Here is a 23,834-nt window from a genome sequence, read left to right as displayed (position 1 = left end):
TACTTGCTAACTTCTATTTCTATAATAGTGAATCCCATTGGTTTCTTATGGGATTCACTATTATAGGAACGCCACACTATTTCTGGTGCAAGGGAGCAAAAATGTTAAGGAAAAATGATGTTTTCCTATATTTTCCCGGAAAATTTCAAATAATTTTCGAACACATTCGCCTATTATTAGCAAGCGCTATGCTATGAAGTAATTTAAAAAAATAAAAATGTTCAAATTCTAATGAAAATCGAGTTTCCACTATTACTGGTACACCACTATTACCGGTAAAGCCACCCTATATCTTTCCAAAAATATGGAAAAGCTCTTTTCTAGTTCAATCAAAGTTAATTGCCTATATTCCGGGGATTAAACTACCCGACTTGGACATTAATTTACAATGTTCTGAAAACTCATTTGTGAATATGTACTACATTATATGGAAGATATTGATTTGAAAAATGTATTGGAGGTAACTACTTTCCCTTCGGTGGGACTCGAACCCACGTCCTTCAGTACACTAGACTGGTACTATAACCAATTAAGCTACGAAGTACCTTCGTCAGCTCACACAACCTCATTTGATCAGTACAATTGCTGATGAAGAATGTGTGTAGCCGCCAGACATTATAAATACTCGCGCTCAGAGCATAAAATATTCATCTTCATGAAACAATTTCAGTCCGAATTTTGACAAACATCGCATGATTATTCAAAACATAGAATGACATAGTCAGACGACTACTCCACCAATTCATTCATTTGGCTGTCACTGAATGTGTTTACTATGTACAGAAAAAACATAATTAGCATTCTTTATATTAATGTTTACCGTTGAAAGTGCCTCGTGGATGAAAATCGGATTCAGTTCTATGTGATAAACTACTTTACTCATTTAAAACTTGCTCAGATTTCAGATAATTTATCAATTTGTAGAACGTACATAAATATTCAATGACTAATATTCAATCGAATATTGACAGTCCAGAGCCGACTATGAATGTGTCTGGAAGTGAGCTGACAAGTGAAGAGAGGTGGACGTCACCAAAAATTTTCGATTATTTTACACTCTGCTCGCGCTCCTCGAATGTGAACATGTACTATACACATGTTGAAATGTTGGCTTGACAAATGGATTGCGAGTGATTTGACTATGCGTCTAATTTGGGAATCTCGAGCTCATTCAGTAGCCGTCGCTCGAGGTCGACCTCAACAAATCTGCTTCAATTCGTGGACTATTCATTGAATACAATATATAACGGCAGCCATGTAGAAGCTTTATATATGGACTTCAGCAAGACGTTTGATCGCATTGATTTATCGATTGGACACAAGTCCTTTTTCGACGCAATTTTTTGAATTAAAATGTTTACCTTGAAGAAAAATTGGACTATTTTTTGAGATTTTTTTACGCAACCTCAAAAAACTGAAAATTAAAAAAAAAAGTAGTGTTGTCAAAATCGTATGGTTTTGTTACCAAAATAAAATGTATAAACTGGATGTTGTCAAATTCGAATGGGGTCTGCTTATAAATTCAACGACATCCTCATATCGTATTCCATCCATTTCCACTCGCGACCAGATACATTGGAAAGTCATAGAAGCCTGGTTGTTCTGAGTAGGAGATCAATGTGATATGTAGCTGGTCTTGTAAATTTTGTTCCTACAGGTTCGGTAACCATATTGGACCATTCTCCCCTAGGTAATTGCGCCAATAAACACTGAACCCATCCCGAATAAAGACTTTAAAGGAAAGACTGTCTGCGTGGAGACAAAAAAAAAGTATTTTTATCTTGTTGAGATCGGAGCGGAGCACTGATTCAACCTCAAAATAAAAATATTTGTCTTATCTCCTCTTCAATTATGGTCAATTTATTAACACCAACTTCTCTTCCCAGCATCATCAGCGCAGCGGGTCCAAAGCACCGTGAAGCGTTGCACTTATAAACGCATCACATAGTATTAAAACTTTTTCTTTCGAATTCTTATTTATAGCTGTCATAATTAATATCCAATATTTATTTATTTGTTTTGTTTTTCTTCGCTTATTTTCAGCGATGGCAGCGACGATGGTTCGTGCTGTACGACGATGGGGAGCTCACATACTCAGTGGACGAACACGTAAGTATCCGCTTTCTGCAACGGCGGCGAAGGCTCCTCAAACATTTTTGACGTTTTCGAAATGAATTGCTGTCGGGAGATTTGGAGTTGCTGCTCAGATCAGTGAACTCAAGGTTGATCCCACCGAGACAAGAACACGGGAGAAAAATGCAGCATCGAAAAAAGATTGCATTCCTTCCCGTTGCTGTTGAGATTTATTGACGACAAGCCACTTAATACCACGCGGATTTGAAACGAAAACGATTGGAACGACTGACTCAATCCGCATGTCAAGGGTTTCTGAATAGATTTGGACATGTTCTGAGAAGAAATTCGATCTAACTGCTCTCCGAGGAATTCAAGGGTATCGGAATAAAATTGTTGATTGCGAATAAAATTTTCCTAACAAAAAATGTCGAGTCTTTGTAAGACCAGAGTAAACCAGAATAGTTACGACCAATTTACTTACGCATTTGCTGATTTGGAACTAAATCTCAATTATTTTTATTTTTCTGATTCATACATTCAAGACTTCAAGTATGATGATGATGACAATGGTCTCCGACAAATTCCTAAAAAAAGTTTTACGATTTTTGTATAATGGCCAATTACTTCACTCTATCGATGGATACCCTTACGCTTAAACCTGGTTTACCGTCTTAGCGAAGTCGAGAAGTTAATCCCAAGATGATTAATTATATTCAATTAAATCGGATATAGAAAACGATAAATAATTCTTCTATCGTGACGGATAATACATTTTACCAATCAATACATCACTACTTAGCCAACACATACACTGCCGCGATTCGCATAAAAGTCTCATGTCAATTTTTGACAATTTTGTATTTCTTTCAGAAATAAGCTTAAAATGAACTCATCTTTAAGAAAAACTGGTAATATACTTTGTTCTATAATTTTGAAAATCATAACCCTCTTGTGTTGTCCCATCTTGCTATTTATTCGCATTACAGTCGTTTCCCAGGTTTTGATACACTTTTGCGCAAAAAATGAATATAAGTATGGTCCATTTAATAGTTCCATAGCATTGTATACAGATTAAGAATATTATGCCAAATTTTCAGAAAGATTGCAGATGTTATCGATTTATAAGATTTTTTTTGTATTTCTCCATGCAAAACGAGTTTGAAAAATTCAACGGCATATTTCTCAAGTATAAGAAAACTGACATGTGACTGTATCAATTGACAACGGCCAACGATTTATAAGCTTTGCAGAAACGGAAAACCAATTCGAATATGTTCTAATCCAGCGGTTCTCAACCTTTTTTTGAGAGGTACCCCCATTTGTTTTCACTGTAAATAAAAATAAGCGTAGATAAGATATATGAAAAACGAACTCGAAAACTAACGGGATATATGACTCTCCTCCCCGAAGTTGGCTGAAATTTTCATAATTCCGTAAAAATTCCAATTCAAAGCAAATTCATTCATCAAGCTTCCTACAGGACTTTTTTGACTATCGGAGGCTTCCGAGCATCTTGAAGGGAGGCTTCAGAGCCTCTTGAAAGGCGGCTTTCGAGCCACTTAAAAGAAGGCTTCTGAGCCTCTTGAAAGGAGAATTCCGAGCTTCTTCCAGGGAAGCTTACGAGCCTCTTAAAAGAAGGCTTCCGAGTATCTTGAAAGGAGGCTTCCGAGCCTATTGAAGAGAGGCTTCCAGACCTCTTGGAAGGCGGCTGTTGAGCCACTTAGGAGGTCTCTGAGCCTCTTGTAAGTACGTTTTCAAGCTTCTTGGAAGAAGAATTTCGTGCATCTTTAAGGGAAGCTTCCAACCCACTTGAAAGAAGCCTTACGAGCCTCTTGAAAGGAGGCTTTCGTGCCTTTTGAAGGAATTCTTCCAAACATCTTGAAAGGACGCTTTCGAGCCTCTCAATAGGAGGCTTCCCAGCCTCGTGAAGGAAGGCTTCAGAGCATCTTGAAGGGAGGCTTCAGAGCCTCTTGAAAGTAGCTTACGAGCCACTTAACAGAAAGCTTCTAAGCATCTTAAAAGTATGCTTCTAAGCCTCTTGGCAGAAAAAAAATCGTGTTTCTTGAAGCTTGCGAGCTTCTTGAAAGGAAGCTTACGAGCTTCTTGAAAGGAGGCTTCCATGCCTCTTGAAGGGATTTATCCGAGGCTCTAGAAGTAAGGCTTCCGAGCCTCTCGAAGGGAGGCTTTAAAGCCTTCTGAATGGCGGCTTCCGAGCCACATGAAAGGAAGCTTCTGAGCCTCTTGAAGGGAAGAATGCCGAGCCTCTTAAAGGGATGTTTCCGAGCCTCTTGAAAGGATACTTAAGAGCCTCTTGGAAGCAGGCTTACCCTCCCAAGCCTCTTGAAAGTAGGCATCCGCGCGTTTTGAAAAAAGGCTTCCAAGGCTCTTGAGAAAAGGCTTCCGAGCATCTGGAAGGGATGCTTCCGAGCCTCTCGAAGGGATGCTTCCGAGCCTCTCGAAGGGAGGCTTCCGAGCATCTTGAATGGAGGCTTCAGAGCCTCTTGAAAGGCAGCTTTTGAGCCACTTTAAAGGATGCTCCTGGGCATCTTGAAGTACGACTCTGGTAAGAAGAATTCCAAGCTTATTGAAGGGAAGCTTCCGAGACCTTGAAAGCAGCCTTCCGAGCCTTGTGAAAGGGGCCTTCCGAACCTCTTGAAAGTAGGCTACCGCGCCTTTTCAAAAGCGGCTTCCTAGTCTCTTAAAGAGAGGCTTCCGAGCATCTTGAAGGGAGGTTTCCGTGATTTCCAATTCTCTTGTAACGAAGCAACTAAGCTGTTTGGAAAAAAAGACTCCATGTCTCTCAAGTGGAGGCTTTCGTAACTTCAGACTCTATATTTTAATTCAGAAGCATGTTGTTGACATATTATTGGATATTTTTCAAACACGTAGATTGAATTTTTCTAAAATTGTTCATTCAACTTCTTCTTATTGACATTACATCCCCAACTGGGACATTGTCGCCTCTCAGCTTAGTATTCATTAAGCACTTCTACATTTCTTTACTGCGGGGTTTCTGAGCCAAATTAACATTTTTGGATTTGTATATCATGAGGCTAACACGAAAAGATTCTAAGCCCATGAAATTCGAGAAAATTTCCAACCCCAAAAATTTCCTAGACCGGACCGGGAATCGAACCCAGCCTCCTTCAGCATGGTCTTGCTTTGTAGCCACGCATTTTACCGCACGACTTAGGAAGGCTGGTTATGGAGGGCAGGATTCAATATGCTTTGATTTACTAATCGTCATGCATAATATGCACAAGACATAGTTCTGAAATAAAAAATACATAAATATCAAAACTTTATCAATAAGTTTTGATTAAAATTGTAATACAGCCGACATTACGCATTCTTGTCCGAGGTACACCCTGTGGCCGGCGAAGGTACCCCCAGGGGTACATGTACCCCAGGTTGAGCACCACTGTTCTAATCGATTGAAAATTCTTCTCCGATATCGCGATTCGGAACGTCCACACTTACTGTAGTGCGAATATTAAATCTGAGCCCTACCTCATTGGAGTATGCCTGCGTTCAAGGCTCTCGACAGTGTACAACATGCGTTGAAGTCGAACACCGATACTGAACATCGGGCGGCTACAAGACAAGCTAGGCACAGCTTCGCTAGAAGATTCGTTCCGCCATTAGGGGCATCGCAACCGCTGTACTAGGCACGGTGCCCGCGAATCAAAGAAATGACTGAAATGATGGCGAATGTGAGCGTTTTTTGATGGAGAAGGAGAATGAAGCATGGGGTATGAGTGTGCACGAGGAACAATTCTATGATAATTAAATCCTTTCACGTAAGGGCCGCGTGCCATAACTTGATATATGTGAGGATATGAGCAAGATCCTTTGTACGAACGAGTATGAGATGATGCAGAGATGGCGATGTGTTGTGTGTCCCATCTACCAAAAGGACGATAAGCTGGAATGCAGCAACTACCATGAAATCACCTACAAGGTACTCACCCAAATGTTATGCCATCGACTAGCACCAAATGCAAGAGAGTTAGAAATGCAAAAAGTTATACCACGGATCAGGGGATCACTATACGTCAGGTATTGCAGAAAATGCCGCGAATACAACGTGACTACACATCATATATTCGTCAACTTCAAAGCCGCATATGATACAATTGATCGAGACCAGCTATGGCAGCTCATGCACGAACATTTCCAGACACGGTTGATCAAGGCGATGATTGATCGACTTTCAGGGCATTCTCGAGCCCGTTTGGAATGCGCAGAAGGTTACGGTAAGGTGATAATCTTTCGTGCCTGATATTCGACATCGTTTTGGAGGAAGTAATATGAAGGTCAGAGATTGACACGAGTGGCACGATTTTTACGTAGTCCGTCCAGCTGTTTGGTTCCGACATAGGAATTATAGCACTTTGAGAAGCAAATCGAAGCAAAGCAATAAGGATTAGCCATTAACACGTCGGAGACGAGGTACATGATAGGAAGAGGTTCAAGAGAAGACAACGTGAACCTCCCACATCGAGTTTTTATCGGTGGTGACGAAATCGAGGTGGCTGAAGAATTCGTGTACTTGAACTCACTGGTGACCTCCGATGACGATATCAGCAGCAAAATTCGAAGACGCATCATGGCTGGAAACCATACATTCTTTGACCTCCGCAAAAGTGTCGAATTGAGTTCGCCCTCGTACTAAACTGACTATCTACAAAACGTTGAAAGAATCATCCATCGTTCACACCGCGAAAATCGGAAGACTGCTGTAGGCCGGACACGTAGCCAGAATGTCGGACAGTAATCCGATGATAATGGTTCTCGGTAATAAGGCGAGATGCGCAGCGAGCAAGGTGGAAGACAATTTGCGGACACTCCGTAGACTGCTTAATTGACGACGTGCAGCCATGAACCGAGTTGAATGGAGAAGACTTTTATGTACTGAACAGACCACTTCCACGTACTGAACAGACCAGACCACTTCGACCTTTTTTTCCTTATTGGGTATTTTAATCACTGCGACCATTTGTTAGATCTATTGTGATGTATGCCCCATTTGACATAGCTTTGTCAAGTTGACGCATCATTGCTATGTAGAGCAATTGCATCACCTTGACTGCCAGCGTCTTCCCAATGCGGTACATATTATGGTTCTGATGAATCGTACTACCATATTGGGATTTGTTCTCCAAACTTCACAGGGTTCTATCAGCCCCTTATTGAAGAACTGTATTCTTTTTTTTTAATTGCCGGACAATGGCATAACAGATGTTCAGAGTCCTCTACATGTATGCCGCAGAAACGACATATAATTATAGTAACAAGTGTTACGGAATCATAAAAAAATAATTTATTAATCAAACTTTACACTAATTACATCTGAATTCACTGCTTACTAACTATGAACTGCCCAATTCACTGTCTTTCACTACCTTTTATAATTTATTATTGCTAACTTAACATTTCCTATGCCTGCCTATTTGGAACATCGGTGATCGACCGGTGGGGAATTCTGCTGATGGTGCATTATTACTTTCTGGGTGACAACGGCTGATTGGGTTCGAAGTCCAGGGGTTCTGCTGACGGTGCTTCTCTGTTGGCAGGGCCCTCTGGTTGGCTATTACGGTTGATGTGCATATTGTATCATAACTATATATCATCTTGAAGTTTTCCTAGCAGTTTTAAGTGATATCGGCTCGGGCAATGGCCTGTTATAAGACCTGTATATGTGCTAAGATCTTTTTTCGGAAGATCTAAAATTTTGCAAGTGATAACTACGTTTGGTGTGATGAAACGTTTAGACTGCCTCGCAATTAAGGTGTTTTTCAAGATGTTTTCTATTTTTGAATGTTCCCAAGATTTGAGTTCCATTCTAAGAGAACACGCAGATACACCACAAAATGGTTCGGGACCTATGAATTGTCGAGATGAACCAAGTCTGGCCAGCATATCAGCTCGTTCATTGCCTTCAATGTCACAATGACCAGGAACCCAATACAGGTTCACTTTGTTACGACTACCCAAGGTTTGGAGTGATTGAATACATTCCCAAACGATTTTAGATGTGCATCTTGCTGATTTCAGAGCATTCAATGCTGCTCGACTATCAGACATAAGGCAAATATTTGAATGCCTGTAATTTCGGCGTTAGCATAAATTAGAGCATTCAAGGATAGCCTGAACTTCAGCTTGGAAAACAGTTGGCCACTTTCCCATGGGAATCGAAATATTCGTCCCTGGGCCAGTCACACCTGCTCCAACTTGATTGTTCAGCTTTGAACCATCGGTGTAAAACACAATAGATCCTGAACAAAGATTTGGTCCACCATTTGTCCATATGCTTCGCTCAAGATTAATTACATCAAAACATCGACAAAAGTTGTATCTTCTCCTCATCCATCACTTCGACCTTAGTCTGAGTAAATTAATTAATAATGAGGGCAGTGAAGCTGGCTAAATCGTCCGAAAGTGCGTCTCTGTGTTCCATAAGTATTCCTGGGAACCTGGAATCTGGAGTCAGGGGCAATTCAAATATGACGTTCACTACTTTTTCGGATTTCTCTGTCTCTGTCACGCTTTTTTGTATAACTAGTACATGTACTGTCACAAAATCTTAGACCCCCTTCCCCCCCTAAAACGTGGGACATCATTTTTGATCGACCTTTCATCGGAATACGCAATGTTCCAGTATTGTATCCGAAGAGGGATGAAGGCAAATCTGCAAACAGACACCTGAAATTATGACTCAGGGAGTGGGCTTGACAGATGGCCGACCCACTAAACCCACACAAGCAGCGGAAGGTTACTTGAGTTACCCTCTCTGCTAATACCCTGATCCCCCCGGGACTACCTTACAGTATTACTTCTGGGGGATAGGCTTGTATCTGAGTATCTAAGAGACGATTTGCTGATCTTTAATGTTTCTTTGGCCTGTCCAGGCCGATGTGGTCTTCTTTATTTTTCGCAATTGACCAGTAGTGGAAACTGTTTATGATAATTCTCACTTGTTACTCATTGTCTTTCTAATCCAATTTTTCGTCCCCCACAAAGTCGATTGAAGCAAATCGCGATTTGCAAATATAATCGACATATCATTCATAAATTTTGATTCATTATTTAAACAGTGATATTTGTTACCTTGTTAAGTGTCTAAATTATCGATGCATTATTCAAGTAGCCAAAGAAGTTTTTTTTTTGAAAATTGTCTCAGAAGTATTTGAATAGGTATAACAATCAGTTGAATATTTTCAAATACTATGGGAGGAGGTTCGGTTGTGGGCACCGTTCGGTTATGGGCACCCCTATGTATCTTTTAACAGATAAGAGATGCTGTTATTCTGACAACCGTCATTTGTTTGCTATAATAGCATGATGTTTTGTGCTCAATATCAAACCGAATGGGCATCTCTACTTTGAACTAAAAACAAATAAATTTTTCGTACAAGAAAAACAACACGAAAGTTTTTTTTTGGCCTTTTTCAAAGTGTCATAAATTAAAGGATTTAATTCAAAAAGTGAGTTCTAATGCGTATTTACACAGTAAATTTAATCTATTTTGAGGCCCAAGAAATGAAAATGTCCAAAAATGTTAAATTTTCTAAATTGTCAATATTTTTTTTCTAAATCGATGAAATCATATTAATTTCTAAGGTAGTAAGGTTATAAGTTTAGCTTTCGATTGCTATGCAAATGTCGACATAAGATCAACCAGGGCCAAAGTTATGGACCAAACACAAAAGGGTGCCCACAACCGAACCTCCTCCCCTAAATAATACGAATTAACAATGCGCATGAATTTAAGCTGTCTATTTTTCATGGTTTTACCAGAAAAAAAACATGGCATACCTTGGAGCATGTATAGATAGCCAAAAGGTAGATATAAACTTTTATTTTCATTCGACATTACGGATTATTATTTCTTATCCTTTTTGTTTCTGATTATAATCCATGCATTGCACGATGAAACACATTGTTCTAGCGATTATTAAGCAAATAATCAACATAAGCGTTGACAGCTGTTTATTTATTAGGTTGTATCGTATTAGGCTGATACAAGATGAATACACAGCTAGGTGTTTCAATCTGCCAAGTTTATGGAAGAGAAGAAGGCGGGGGTGAAAAATTCATTTTCCGTGCAAAACGAAAACAAACCGGCTGGCTCTCTCATACTAAAATCCAAGATGGCTGAATCGTGAATTTGGCAGATGATGATGCCCTTTCAGTCAGAAAGATAATGCAGGAGTAGCTTAGCCAACTCGGTTTGCCAACAGCGGGCTGAAACTGATTCAATTCATTCGGCACAAATTTCCCGTTTTCACTGTTAGGAAATGAGTGTGACCAGGCAATGGTATCAATATCCTACAAATCTCAGTCACTGATCATGGTTACATCCAAGATGAATACACAGCTGTATATTCATCTTGGTTACATCTAAGTTCTTAAAACCACCAAGTCTGGAGGATGATTTACACCCGATTCTGTTTTTACACGGATTTTTTTCACACGGCCGTGTAAAAAAAATCTCATTCAAAATTTTTGCAATGTTGCTTCATTTTGCATGATTCGTCGAGAAATCATAAAACTTTTTTTACACGGATTTTCAAATTTTGAACTGAAAACTTTTTTTACACGGAATGCATCCCCCGTGTAAAAAAAGAATCAGGTGTATATTTTATGAGAGACCTTAACTATATTATAAAATTGTTGCTCTTGAACTGGAACGCATATAAGGTTAAAATGATTGCAATAAAACGCCAACAGGCCTTGACATGTTTGTCGAGCGATCTACAAGAGGTTGTGAGAACTGGGAAGTCTGCATGGGAGATTTTAAGATTAGGGTTTCAGGAACTCTATAAGCCCCGATTGTTACTTTGGTGGTGCAAAAAATAACAACTCGGGAGCGGCTCAAACTTATGAGTTGAGTTCGGCGATAGTGCTTCAATAAGGTTACGGTGAGCGATACAGGTAAGTCCCAGGCAGTATATCGAGTAGACGACACCCAATGATAGCTTACCCGATTCTTAAAAGGAGTTTTCTGTTATTGGTTCAGTGTGGTTTGGAAAACATCCGAACTAGATTAACTCTGGTCCTGCGATTGATTTTGGCTACGCAGTAGTACGGTAGGAGCAAGAGACTTCGGTCGATGGACACTCCAAGTACTTTCTCAGTTCAACCTTTGGCCTGAACAACTGGTGGCTCCAACGGCAGACGTGTCCTGTGACGGACTTACTGGCGGTCATAGTAAAGCCAACAGAGCCCAGTGACGAACAGCACCGACATCAGTTCACCAGTGGTTCGGTAACTGTGTGTGTAGTGAAGAATACTTCGACGATACTTCTCTTGCACGTTGATCTGCGCTGTCTTCTTCTTCTTTTTCTTCAATGGTTCTACATTCGAACTGAAACTTGGCCTGCTTTTCAACTTAGTATTCCTAGCATTTCTTCAGTTATTAAATGAAAGCTTTTCTATGACGGCTATTGCATGAGTATGTGTCTTGTGTGGCAAGTACAATGGATACACTATGCCCAGGGTGTCGAGAAAGTTTCCAACCCGAAAACATCCTAGACCGGACCGAGAATCGAACTCGCCATCTCCGGATTGGAAATCCTACGCCTTTGCTCGCAAGGCTACTGGAGAGCCCGGATCTGTACTGTAACTATGCCATTAATTCTTTCTCGGGTGCCATCCTTCCTGGCTTCCGAATTTGGCCCATGTGAAGCGAACTTCCTTTTTACGATGTATTGTTCACGCACAAATGAACTATGAAGCGTTCTAAGCCGACGGCGCGGCACTGGTTTTTCGGGTTTTTAGTTCAAACACTCAATTACGGTTAGAATAAAACTTTATCATTTATGTATCACTTGTTTGTACATTTTATAAACTTTTTTTTACATTTTAGCACTTATTCATTACACTCATTACAATTAACACCTTTCGTATAATTATAAACTCGAATATTTTCGTTTTTACAAACTTTTGCACTATTTCCCGTATGACAATGTCTTTCCCAGAGATACTAACACTTTTTATTTATCGATACTTATTCTGAGACTCTAACACCGATTTTCGATTTTACCGCGACGGACTATTTAACTGTTCACTTTTATTTTTTTCAAGAAGTTAATTAATTTAAACTTAGATCTCGATTCGTGCACTAGTCACGAGTGTCGAGGTGTCTAATGGACAACCCTGATTCAATTATTCGGTAGGCCGGCTAGGGAAACCTAGAAAGCGCCGAATTCCAATAAAGGTGGTGCTGAATATTTGGGACTGACCCCGAGCTTGGAAAAGCGCACGGTATATATAGTCAATCCGAGTTCTGAATTTCATAATGATTTCATGAATTGCCTCAGACTGGACTTTGGACCCCATGAAAGGTCCAAGAATCCTTAAATAACGTAACCATTTTCCTCATCCCACATTTATCTATTCAGACTATGTGGTTTTAATTTTAACTTCGTAAATATCCTCGATTTTCATTACTCAACTTTGCATTCTTTATGGATGCTCCCTAAAGTTCTTTTGCACGAAATGCTTCATCAGCTTATTTGAAAAACCCATAAATTCCAAAACAACTTTCCAACTTTCCTTTTATTCCAAACTTTCACAATAGTTATTTAATTTCTTGTCATAGATTAGCTAATTCAGCCTTAATATTGGACTTCCATACTTTACGAAACTTTGCCCCCTTTTTTGGATGTTCCCTTTGAAATTCTCTTGGAAAAATTCTGTTCTCTTTCCACTCTCTAAAACTCTCTTATTTCGAGCACACATTCAAGTGGCTACTTCAATTTACTAATGTATTAATTCATATATTTTTTTATATAAAATGAGTATCTCTAAGTCCTGCCCCTTTCTTTACACCTAAACTTGAACATTACTGTCTCACAGAGTAATGTTCAACAAGTCCCAAATGCTTCATAATGCATGATACTACTAAACCAACGGAGTTGTGAAAACCTTCACTTAAAAATCTGTATTCGAACCCAGCATGGGTTCTTTGTAAAACGGCGCACCATACCGCCGAGCTATTAACAGCTACCACTTGTACATATTACTCTTTGATTTTAAGTATACTCTTGAAAATCAATCAATCAATATTTTTCTCTTTCTTTCAACTGGGCTGTAAATTAAATTCCCCTTTCCCTAAAGAATTATTACCCCTTCGGGTCGGCTCTTCCTTTTCCTAACCACTCAGACCCCAATATCAATATTTCCTTTCAAGTTTATATTGGTAAGAATAAAATCATGTTCTCTCTGTTTTTCATACTGGGCAACAAACCCCTTTAGATCAATACACCTGTATACGTGTATGTAGATTCAATGAAGACTCTTATTGTCTCTATCATTTTGGCTAAGTTATTATTCCGCGCTCCTCACCCAAACAAATGCTTTCCTTAGTGTCCTATACCTACATATGCGCCAATACATCATCATCAATGACGATCGCGGCTATGTACTGCTATATCGTGCACTGTCCAATATGTGAGCACGTTTGAACATGTCACCCACCGCGCTCCAGTTAAGTAAATCTGACTAAGCTGTTTTCGACGGTTTCGCCAAACCGTGATAAGGGTATGCGATATCTCACATAACTTTTAAATTAATGAAAAGTAAATTAACCCAACAATTCCTATATGCAAAATTTTTAATTTATATTGATTGCTTAACTTACTTTGCGTTGAGTAATTGAATATATTCGGCCTTGTTTTTACAATATCTCATTGCCATCAGTATTTAAAATTGTTTTAGGAAGGTGTCAGCACATAAGGCTGTGCACATGGAACCAGTGACTGATAAGCAGAAGGATTAGCATCCTTTGCTATTTCGTCCCTTTATCAGCTACGTTTGCCATTATTGGTTGGAAGCCATCTCCACTCATTCACTAGCGCTGTATCTAGGAGCTCACTGACCCTGAACGTAGCGAATTGCGTACAGCATCAGTGATCAGAACGGTTATCATGTAACGGGAATCGTGGCTTTGTAATACAATATGAAAGACGAGCCCCAATCACAACTCACACTGGTTCAGAAGCCCCCAAAACGTGCGTTTTTAAGTTTTCGACCTGAAAACTACATTTTAGAGTCATGATGTCTTCAGAAGAGTTGAAGGATGTTTCTTGGGCTTTCTTTTGATAAGAAAATATCAATGATCTATCCACCTTGAAGTGCGGTATGGAATAAAAAAATTACGCAGAATGTGAATTGGAACATCTTTTCGGAAGACACAATATTGGACAAACGGTTTTGTAAGGAATTAGAGCACGTTTTGTATGAATGACCCCCAAAAATAATATTTTGAGCATAATATTTTTGGAAATGATTTTAGCACTATGGTTTATTCTGAAAAGTTGTGCATAATGACAAAAATATGTTTGTCTAGAAGACTACTTTGATCTATTTTGTAACCTGTCAAAGTTATTCAGGAATCTTTAGAAAAAATAGTCAATTTTCACATCAACACAGCATGAAAAGCGGCAAGAGGCGGCAAGCCAAACAGCCACCATCTAAAAGATTCGGGTTTAAGCTACCGAATGCACAATGTTTTGTTTTGTTCCGTCGTGTTCCACTATTGTTTTGAATCAACTTAAAATATTCCTTTATGCACGTTTTTCAGTACAACTGTTTCGTAATCAATTAAAAAGTGGCTAACATGATTAGTTATTTTTTGCATGGTTACAATCTCGACAAATGACAGCCATTCGTCTTCAATGTGGCTGTTTCGTCTTGATGGAGATTGTTACTATGCAATAAATGACCAATCATGTTAGCCACTTTTTAATTGTTTACATAACGGTTGTACTGAAAAACGTACATAAAGGACTATTTTAAGTTGATTCAAAACAATAGTGGAACACGACGGAACAAAACAAAACAGTGTGCATTCGGTCTCTTAAACCCGAATCTTTCAGATGGTGGCTGTTTGGCTTGCCGCTTCTTGCCGCTTTTCATGCTGTGGTGATGTGAAAATTGACTATTTTTTCTAAAGATTCCTTAATAACTTTGACAGGTTTCAAGATAGATCAAAGTAGTCTTCTAGACAAACATGTTTTTTGTCATTATGCACAACTTTCTAGAATAAGCCATAGTGCTTAAATCATTTCCAAAAAAGTTATGCTCAAAATATGATTTTTGGAGGTCATTTATACAAAACGTGCTCTAATTCCTTACAAAACCGTTTGTCCAATATTGTGTCTTCCGAAAAGATGTTCCAATTCACATTCTTTATAACATTGCAGAGAACAATCACTGCTTTTGTACATCTGCGTAATTTTTTTATTCCATACCGCCCTTCAAGGTGGATAGATCACTGATATTTTCTTATTAAAAGAAAGCCCAAGAAACATCCTTCAACTCTTCTGAAGACATCATGACTCTAAAATGTAGGTCGAAAACTAAAAAACGCACGTTTTGGGGGCTTCTGAACCAGTGTGCAACTGTCTAAAGCTCAAAACGAGGAATCGATCACCTTATTTTTGAACCAATCAGTGCACTCCACACTCTACTGCTTCATCTTTGGAAAACTTCGGTGTCAACCGCAATTCGACCCCTCTTGGATACTACTTCTCGAATCAGTTTAGCTTTTTTTCGATTCTTCGGGTTAATTCTCTGGGTCTGGTCTCTGTGCGACACGGTCATCTAACCTCGCTGGTCTTGCTTCTTCATCTGGACTTGAAAGAATATTTCTCGGGTCTCTTCTACAATAACGACACCCACTCCAAAGTTGGATATTTCTTGATTCAAATAGGGTAATTTCAACTATCAATCATCTTACTCCATAGGATACTTCTTGATCCGAATGTATGTATCGAATATCTCCAGAGCTGGATTTTATTGATTTAATAATTCTTTCAAACCACCGAATGAACCACACCAAATTTAGATTTTCCTCGATCCGGCTAGATCCTATGAGTCCAAACCTGTGGTTGTAGGGGGTCGCGGTTAGTCGACGACTAACAAGTTTTTCCGGAATGATGTTTTTGTTCAAGACACTACATTCTTACAAAAATACTTTTCTAGTTAATTCCCTTGAAGAGAAAAAATTAAAAATCTTATGCTGAGTCCACCCTCGTGCCTTCAGACGAGTGGTCAATCTACTATAAACGCCTTAGATTAGCCACCTTGTACTCAATTTGGTACTGCATCCGGACTCGTGGTCTCAGACGAGTGCTCAATCTACTATGAACGCCCCATTTTTTTTTATTCTTTATTTAATGGACGCCTCAGATAAGTCATATTGTACATAATTCGATACTATGTCCGCCCTCATGGACCCAGGCGAGCGTTTAACCCACTTCTCACACCTTAGATCAACATAGAGACTGTAGTATCGGAATAAAGGGTTTTTTAAACCCTTCATAACCGAAAAAAATTAGGTGTCTTGAGTTAGAAATTGATTCCGAAAATTGATCAACCTACTTCAGAGCTAAATTCCATTGCCCAACTAGGTCAAATGGCGGCTCCATCCAATGGCAGTCACTTTTAAGTTAATGTTTTATTGATCCAAAAAGTTCCGGACAAGAGGATTATATTCAATTAATTAGATCTTGTTGTGCGTGGGTTCACAAAAAAATGTTTTTTATTAGGTTGGTTAAATTTAATGAATTTTCCAAAACATCCTTAAAGTTTCAAGGGTTTTTAGGTATTTTATAGATAATGAACGATGCTTAGTAAAACGAAAATCAATAAGTGCCTCCCGCAAAAAATAGTCTACCCTCTCGCCAAACTTTGTTTTAAACTTCTCAAATTCTTATGTGATTCAAACTTCCCTTCTCCGTGATATACTTCATAGACGTCCATAAAGAACTTACAGCAAAATGCTTACTGTTCTCTAAGATTTCCTCACATTTCTTGAAAAGAGTCAAAAATTATCACTTAGGGTAAGATTCAAATTGATTTCTGCCACCGCAAGCATAACTGTCCCACATTGCTGTGGGACATATCTTGATGGCGATAGTTTTCTAAATGTAAAATATTGCACTTTTTTCAGTAAGAAAGGGGCGCCAAATAAAGAAAAAGATTTTTCTAAGGGCGCTGAGTGTCCGTCCAGGCTACGACTCTGGTACCGTCTGTTGTTTGATAACTAAATTTGGTCATGTGTCGGTCTTGCAGCGTTTTCCTATCAAACGGATTTAAACCGATAAAGTTCGCTTATTTCGCCTACCTCATCTTTTGATGGTATCGATCTGAATCCTGCAGATTCGATCGAAAAGTACTCCTCCAAGGTTGTATTCAGATGCTAAGAGACAACTAATTCGTTCTCGCTTCCTTCTATGATCTAAGTACTAATGACGGTATATTTCGTAGATTTGAAACTACCACTCAAATATTCTTCTCAAATCTCTATCCATATTGCTTTTAGAAAACAAGATGGAAATGTTTAAAGTAAAGCGTTACTAGTTCTCTTTTTTTTTTGCACTTTTTGTTTTTCGAAGGAACAGCTGTAATTGAATATCTTTCTATGTTTTTCCCCAATTCATACTGTTCTTCATTTTAACCTGTGCGAACAATCACTTTTTTTCTAATCGTCATTTCTGTTACGGCATCCAATTATTCAACATTCAATCAACCGAACAGCAATTTATCTCACGCAGATTCAACCATCCAATCGGCTTACATTATTAATCCGGTCCATCTATTATCTCGGCACCTCATTACAGCCAGAAACAATTCCCCAAGCCATAATCGACATGACCAAGGTACTGGAGGTAACCACAGCCGAAGACGTCACTAGTCATCCACACTCAATTGCCATTACCGCACCGGAACGAGTCACATTTGTGAAGGGTACCTGCCCGGAGGAGACCAAGTGGTGGTTCAACGTACTGTCCGCCTTCCCAAAATCCAAGGTAAGTGTGAGGTAATTCAACTCGGAGGTTGGACGGGCACTGTGTTACTCAATCGCCGTTTTTTCCATTCGCAGGGTCGACACAAACGAAATGCAACGTTTCCTGGCGGGCAAGCAACTACCATCCTGCAGTCACAACGTAAGTCTGACAAACGGTTTTCACATTTTGCACAGCGGAATACTTCTTGTTCTTTGCATAATAATTTATCTCTCTGAGTAAGTTCTAAGTGCGTCACATTGTTAAACTTTTGAATAAGAAAAATGACTTCAGTAGGGCACTTTGACGTGGTTCTGCAAGCCTTTCCCAATGCCACAGCAGCGGACAATATTGAATTAATCCGCTTGACCACTGTTAAAGATCGACACTCAGCGGTAGGTCCGTCAGAGTAATCACTTCTACTGCCCACTCGAGAGCCGTATATTTTAAATCGATGGCAATCATCAGCTTCCATTCCGACAAGAGCTGCGAGTGAGACTATAATCAGCAATCGTCAGCTCCATTTTCCAGACCCTCACCGGGATCATGTGAGGGCGATCTGTAGATTGAGACACGGACGGTCGCGTCTGGTGCATCGACGCTCAGTTACTGCAGCCGTTCGAAAGTGGGAGCGAACAAAACATCAACGTCGAGCCGAGAATTGCTTACAAGTACCTTCCCGCTCGAGTGCTGCTCTGTTATAAATGATATGGAACCCGTTATGCAATCAATAATAACTAATGATCCGAACAAACGGGGACTGTGAGCAATTCATTCTGACTTGGATAATAAAGTGTGTATCATGTCATGATACTCGGCTCTGTTGCAGTTCCTAATTGTGTCAGAGTTATAGAATTTCTCACCGAACTCGAATTTGTTGAATAGAGTTGATAAATATAAAATTTTTAGATAGTTTATTTTAATATACAATGTTTCAGTATTGAATAGTAAGCAGCGCATCACCCTGCTTCAAAACATCCAAGCTCTCAAACTTTGTATGTATCCCGAATATATGATTTCGAGCCATTAACTGTTGTACGTATTATTAACATGTTAACATGTTTACATTACGTGCAGCGGTTACATTTCTTTTCACTGGATCACACGTTGTTTTAAAAATTTTGACCGTCTAAGACGAATTAAGTACTCTCCATTTAATTCCACACCCTGACACCCGTCAGCCATAAGATTAAGATGGGATCTCATGTACCAAAAAGTATTAATAAGAAAGCAGAGTCCGAGTTCATGAAGACATCGATAAAGAGGCATTACGCTAAATTAGAACGAGTGTTAAATGGAGAGTACTTAATTCGTCTTAGACGGTTGAATACATTCCACTAAAAGAGATTTATATATTTTTCCGAAAATTTTTGAACTGGTAACGCTTATTACCTAGCATTTGTGTTTCTATTATATTCCTACATTACAATATTTTATTATGTTCAATTTAGCTATAGAGAACTAAAAATTTCATAATCTGAGGACGAATTCTCGCACCACATGGTGCTCCATGGTTCTGTCCCACCAAATCTATCAGCAAGTGTTTTTTTGCGGGCTGGTGTGCCAACGGGCAGCAGGGACTATGTCCAAGGGCTTGACGATCCCTCCCCAGGCCATCTGCGAGTTATGGGGCTTGCCTAGGATGTGGTGGGGTTTGACAGTGGGCCCTGTTAAATTCCTATAAAAAGCTGCATGTATTTGCAAGTAGGCCCCACCAAAGCGACCGTGTGCCGCTCAAAGCGCACAAGCCCAAGTTCTGGTTTTAGGTGGGACGCTAAACAGCCCTGACACGACGGCCCTCCGACGAGACAGGAGGTTTGCGCAGGCCCAATAAGCCGCCTGGAAAACCAAAAATTACGAACAATATAAGAGATAATGCGACTTGATACAATCGGCAAAGACCTAGGCGACGAATAAAGGATCACGATTGGAAGCTTGGAACATGGAACTGCAAGTCGCTAGGTTTCGCAGGTTGCGACAGGATGATCTACGATGAATTACATCCCCGCAACTTCGACGTCGTGGCGCTGCAGGAGATTTGCTGGACAGGACAGAAAGTGCGGAAAAGCGGGCATCGAGCAGCTACCTTCTACCAAAGCTGGGGCACCACCAACGAGCTGGGAACCGGCTTCATAGTGCTGGGTAAGATGCGCCATCGTGTGATTGGGTGGCAGCCAATCAACGCAAGGATGTGCAAGCTGAGAATTAAAGGCCGTTTCTTTAACTATAGCATCATCAACGTGCACTGCCCACACGAAGGGAGACCCGAAGACGAGAAAGAAGCGTTCTACGCACAGCTGGAGCAGACATACGATGGATGCCCACTGCGGGACGCCAAAATCGGTGACATGAACGCACAGGTAGGAAGGGAGGAAATGTATAGACCGATCATCGGATCGGATAGTCTGCACACCGTATCGAATGACAACGGCCAACGATGCATATAGTTCGCATCCTCCCGCGGAATGGTAGTCTGAAGCACCTTCTTTCCCCGCAAAAATATCCACAAGGCCACATGGAAATCACCTAACCAAGAAACGAAAAACCAAATCGACCACGTTCTAATCGACGGTAAATTCTTCTCCGACATCACGAACGTCCGCACTTACCGCAGTGCAAATATTGAATCCGACCACTACCTCGTTGCAGTATGCCTGCGCTCAAAACTCTCGACGCTGTACAACACGCGTCAAAGTCGGACGCCGCGGCTTAACATTGGGAGGCTACAAGACTGTAGACTAGCCCAAGACTACGCGCAGCAGCTGGAAGTGGCACTCCCAACGGAAGAGCAGCTAGGCGCAGTGTCTCTTGAAGATGGCTGGAGAGATATTCGATCCGCCAGTGGTAGCACCGCAACCGCTGCACTTGGCACGGTGCTCCCGGATCTGAGAAACGACTGGTATGACGGCGAATGTGAGCAGTTCGTAGAAGAGAAGAATGCAGCATGGGCGAGATTGCTGCAACACCGCACGAGGGCGAACGAGGCACGATATAAACAGGCGCGTAACAGACAAAACTCGATTTTCCGGAGGAAAAAGCGTCAGCAGGAAGATCGAGACCGTGAAGAGACGGAGCAACTGTACCGCGCTAATAACACACGAAAGTTCTATGAGAAGTTGTACCGTTCACGTAAGGGCCACGTGCCACAGCCTGATATGTGCAAGGACATAAACGGGAACCTTCTTACGAACGAGCGTGAGGTGATCCAAAGGTGGCGGCAGCACTACGAAGAGCACCTGAATGGCGATGTGGCAGACGAAGATGGCGGTATGGTGATGGACCTGGGGGAGCGCACGCAGGACATAATTCTACCGGCTCCGGATCTCCAGGAAATCCAGGAGGAGATTGGCCGGCTGAAAAACAACAAAGCCCCTGGGGTTGACCATCTACCAGGAGAGCTATTTAAACACGGGGGTGAGGCACTGGCTAGAGCGCTGCACTGGGTCATTACCAAGATTTGGGAGGAGGAAGTTTTGCCGCAAGAGTGAATGGAAGGGGACGTGTGTCCCATCTACAAAAAGGGCGATAAGCTGGATTGTAGGAACTACCGCGCAATCACATTGCTGAATGCCGTCTACAAGGTACTCTCCCAAATTTTATGCCGTCGACTAGCACCAATTGCAAGAGAGTTCGTGGGGCAGTACCAGGCGGGTTTTATGGGCGAACGCTCCACCACGGACCAGGTGTTCGCCATTCAACAAGTACTGAAGAAATGCCGCGAATACAACGTGCCCACACATCATCTATTCATCGACTTCAAAGCCGCATAAGATACAATCGATCGGGACCAGCTATGGCAGCTAATGCACGAACACGGATTTTCGGATAAACTGACACGGTTGATCAAAGCGACGATGGATCGGGTGATGTGCGTAGTTCGAGTTTCAGGGGCATTCTCGAGTCCCTTCGAAACCCGCAGAGGGTTACGGCAAGGTGATGGTCTTTCGTGTCTGCTAATCAACATCGCTTTGGAGGGGGTAATACGAAGAGCAGGGATTAACACGAGTGGTATAATTTTCAATAAGTCCGTCCAGCTATTTGGCTTCGCCGACGACATTGATATTATGTCACGTAGCTTTGAGAAGATGGAGGAAGCCTACATCAGACTGAAGAGGGAAGCCAAGCGGATCGGACTAGTCATCAACACGTCGAAGACGAAGTACATGATAGGAAGAGGTTCAAGAGAAGACATTGTGAGCCACCCACCGCGAGTTTGTATCGGGGGTGACGAAATCGAGGTGGTAGAAGAATTTGTGTACTTGGGCTCACTGGTGACTGCCGGAAATGATACCAGCAGAGAAATTTGGAGACGCATAGTGGCTGGAAATCGTACGTAGTTTGGACTCCGCAAGACGCTTCGATCGAATAGAGTTCGCCGCCGTACCAAACTGACAATCTACAAAACGGTCATTAGACCGGTAGTCCTCTACGGACACGAAACCTGGACGATGCTCGTGGAGGACCAACGCGCACTTGGAGTTTTCGAAAGGAAAGTGCTGCGTACCATCTATGGTGGGGTGCAGATGGCGGACGGTATGTGGAGGAGGCGAATGAACTTCGAGTTGCATGAGCTGCTGGGAGAACCATCCATCGTTCACACCGCGAAAATCGGAAGACTGCGGTGGCCCGGGCACGTAGTGAGAATGTCGAACAGTAACCCGGTGAAAATGGTTCTCGACAACGATCCGATGGGCACAAGAAGGCGAGGTGCGCAGCGGGCAAGGTGGATCGATCAGGTGGAAGATGACTTGCGGACCCTCCGTAGACTGCGTGGTTGGCGACGTGTAGCGATGGACCGAGCCGAATGGAGAAGACTCTTATATACCGCACAGGCCACTTCGGCCTTAGTCTGAATAAATAAATAATGGTGTGCTAGCGCAAGCTTCCTAGAATTGAGCCAATATTTCATTTTGCTTATCCAGGGATTTCTCAGTATGTAAAATTTTAGTTCTAGCCATCACTGCCCTGTATGTATCCCCGATGGGTATCTTCGCTATTCTGCATAAGTCTTCAAAGTAAGCTCATTTACTGAATATGCTTCTAATCTTGTAGTTCAGGTTACTGCTAACTCGACTTGACTGCGTCCACGTTTGCCAAATAGTTACCTTTTTAAAACTTAGTTCACCGTAGGGTTTGGGGTTGAGCTAATGGTTCATCCTTCGTCGCCTCTTGCAATCGCCGAAGTAAAACGAAAGAACAGCGCGTGCGCGAAAAGTTTTGCACAAGTGCTTTGAGAACAAAGTTTTATGTCTTTTATCAGAAAACGGTTCGAAGAACGTCATCAGAAACGAAGATCCGGAAAAAAGCCGTCAGGTCAACAAGAACGATCACAAACGCTTGGTTGATGCCTTTAACGCGTGCGTTCCTGGATCGCTCATGCAGGCTCGCACGTGCAGTTTAACCGCAAGGGTTTTTTTGTTAGTGTTATACAAAATACAACAGTGATTCTCCGGTCATCAGGAAGCACATATGGTAGAGTGGCAAGACGATTTACGCTGGCTGCCACCGACACTTCCTTCCTTCCGGACTAACAATGTCTCGACCCAAATTATGCGATGCAAGAAATTGTTAAGAGATTAGATTTGCTTTTTCACTAGCTGTTACACACATTTTATCACCAGCTTTGAGGGAAGGCACTGGTTTTGGTTTCGTTTTGATGTTCTTAGCTAGACGCCAGAAGGGCTTAGAATAGTTGGGGAGATTTTTGATATCCTTGCTAAACTGCCTGTTTTTAAGTTTTTCTACTCTGTTTGCAATAATTTTGTTAACCTTTTTGTAGAGCACTTTCCTATTTGGGTTCTGTATTCTTTGATACTGTTTTCTAATACAATTTCGAAGCGAGATGATACGTTTGGTTTCGGTATCTAGCAGAGTGAACTTACTAGTTACAGTTGCAGTTGGAATAAACCTGGTTTCTGCTTCGCCGATGGCTTCAGTGAGCTCCTGTAGAACACTGTCGAT

At 41.1% G+C, this 23,834-nt stretch overlaps 1 protein-coding gene and 1 non-coding gene across 6 annotated transcripts in view; one reads left to right on the top strand and one right to left on the bottom strand.

The window, feature by feature from the left end:
• The window catches only part of LOC134211903 (protein outspread), a 760,849-nt gene that overhangs the window by 586,929 nt on the left and 150,086 nt on the right, over positions 1-23,834 (top strand). For all 5 annotated transcript variants that reach the window (XM_062689284.1, XM_062689283.1, XM_062689282.1 and 2 more), the window contains exons 3-5: positions 2,044-2,109; positions 17,709-17,897; positions 17,972-18,035. In XM_062689284.1, coding sequence (XP_062545268.1) covers positions 2,044-2,109; positions 17,709-17,897; positions 17,972-18,035 — 319 coding nt within the window. The remainder of the gene's footprint in view (positions 1-2,043; positions 2,110-17,708; positions 17,898-17,971; positions 18,036-23,834) is intronic.
• On the bottom strand, positions 469-544 carry Trnat-agu (transfer RNA threonine (anticodon AGU)). Its single transcript has one exon. It is a non-coding gene; the product is annotated as a tRNA-Thr (tRNA).

Source organism: Armigeres subalbatus, chromosome 2 (genome assembly GCF_024139115.2).
Source record: "Armigeres subalbatus isolate Guangzhou_Male chromosome 2, GZ_Asu_2, whole genome shotgun sequence".
Lineage (NCBI taxonomy): Eukaryota > Metazoa > Arthropoda > Insecta > Diptera > Culicidae > Armigeres > Armigeres subalbatus.
This window is presented reverse-complemented; position numbering and strand designations above follow the sequence as displayed.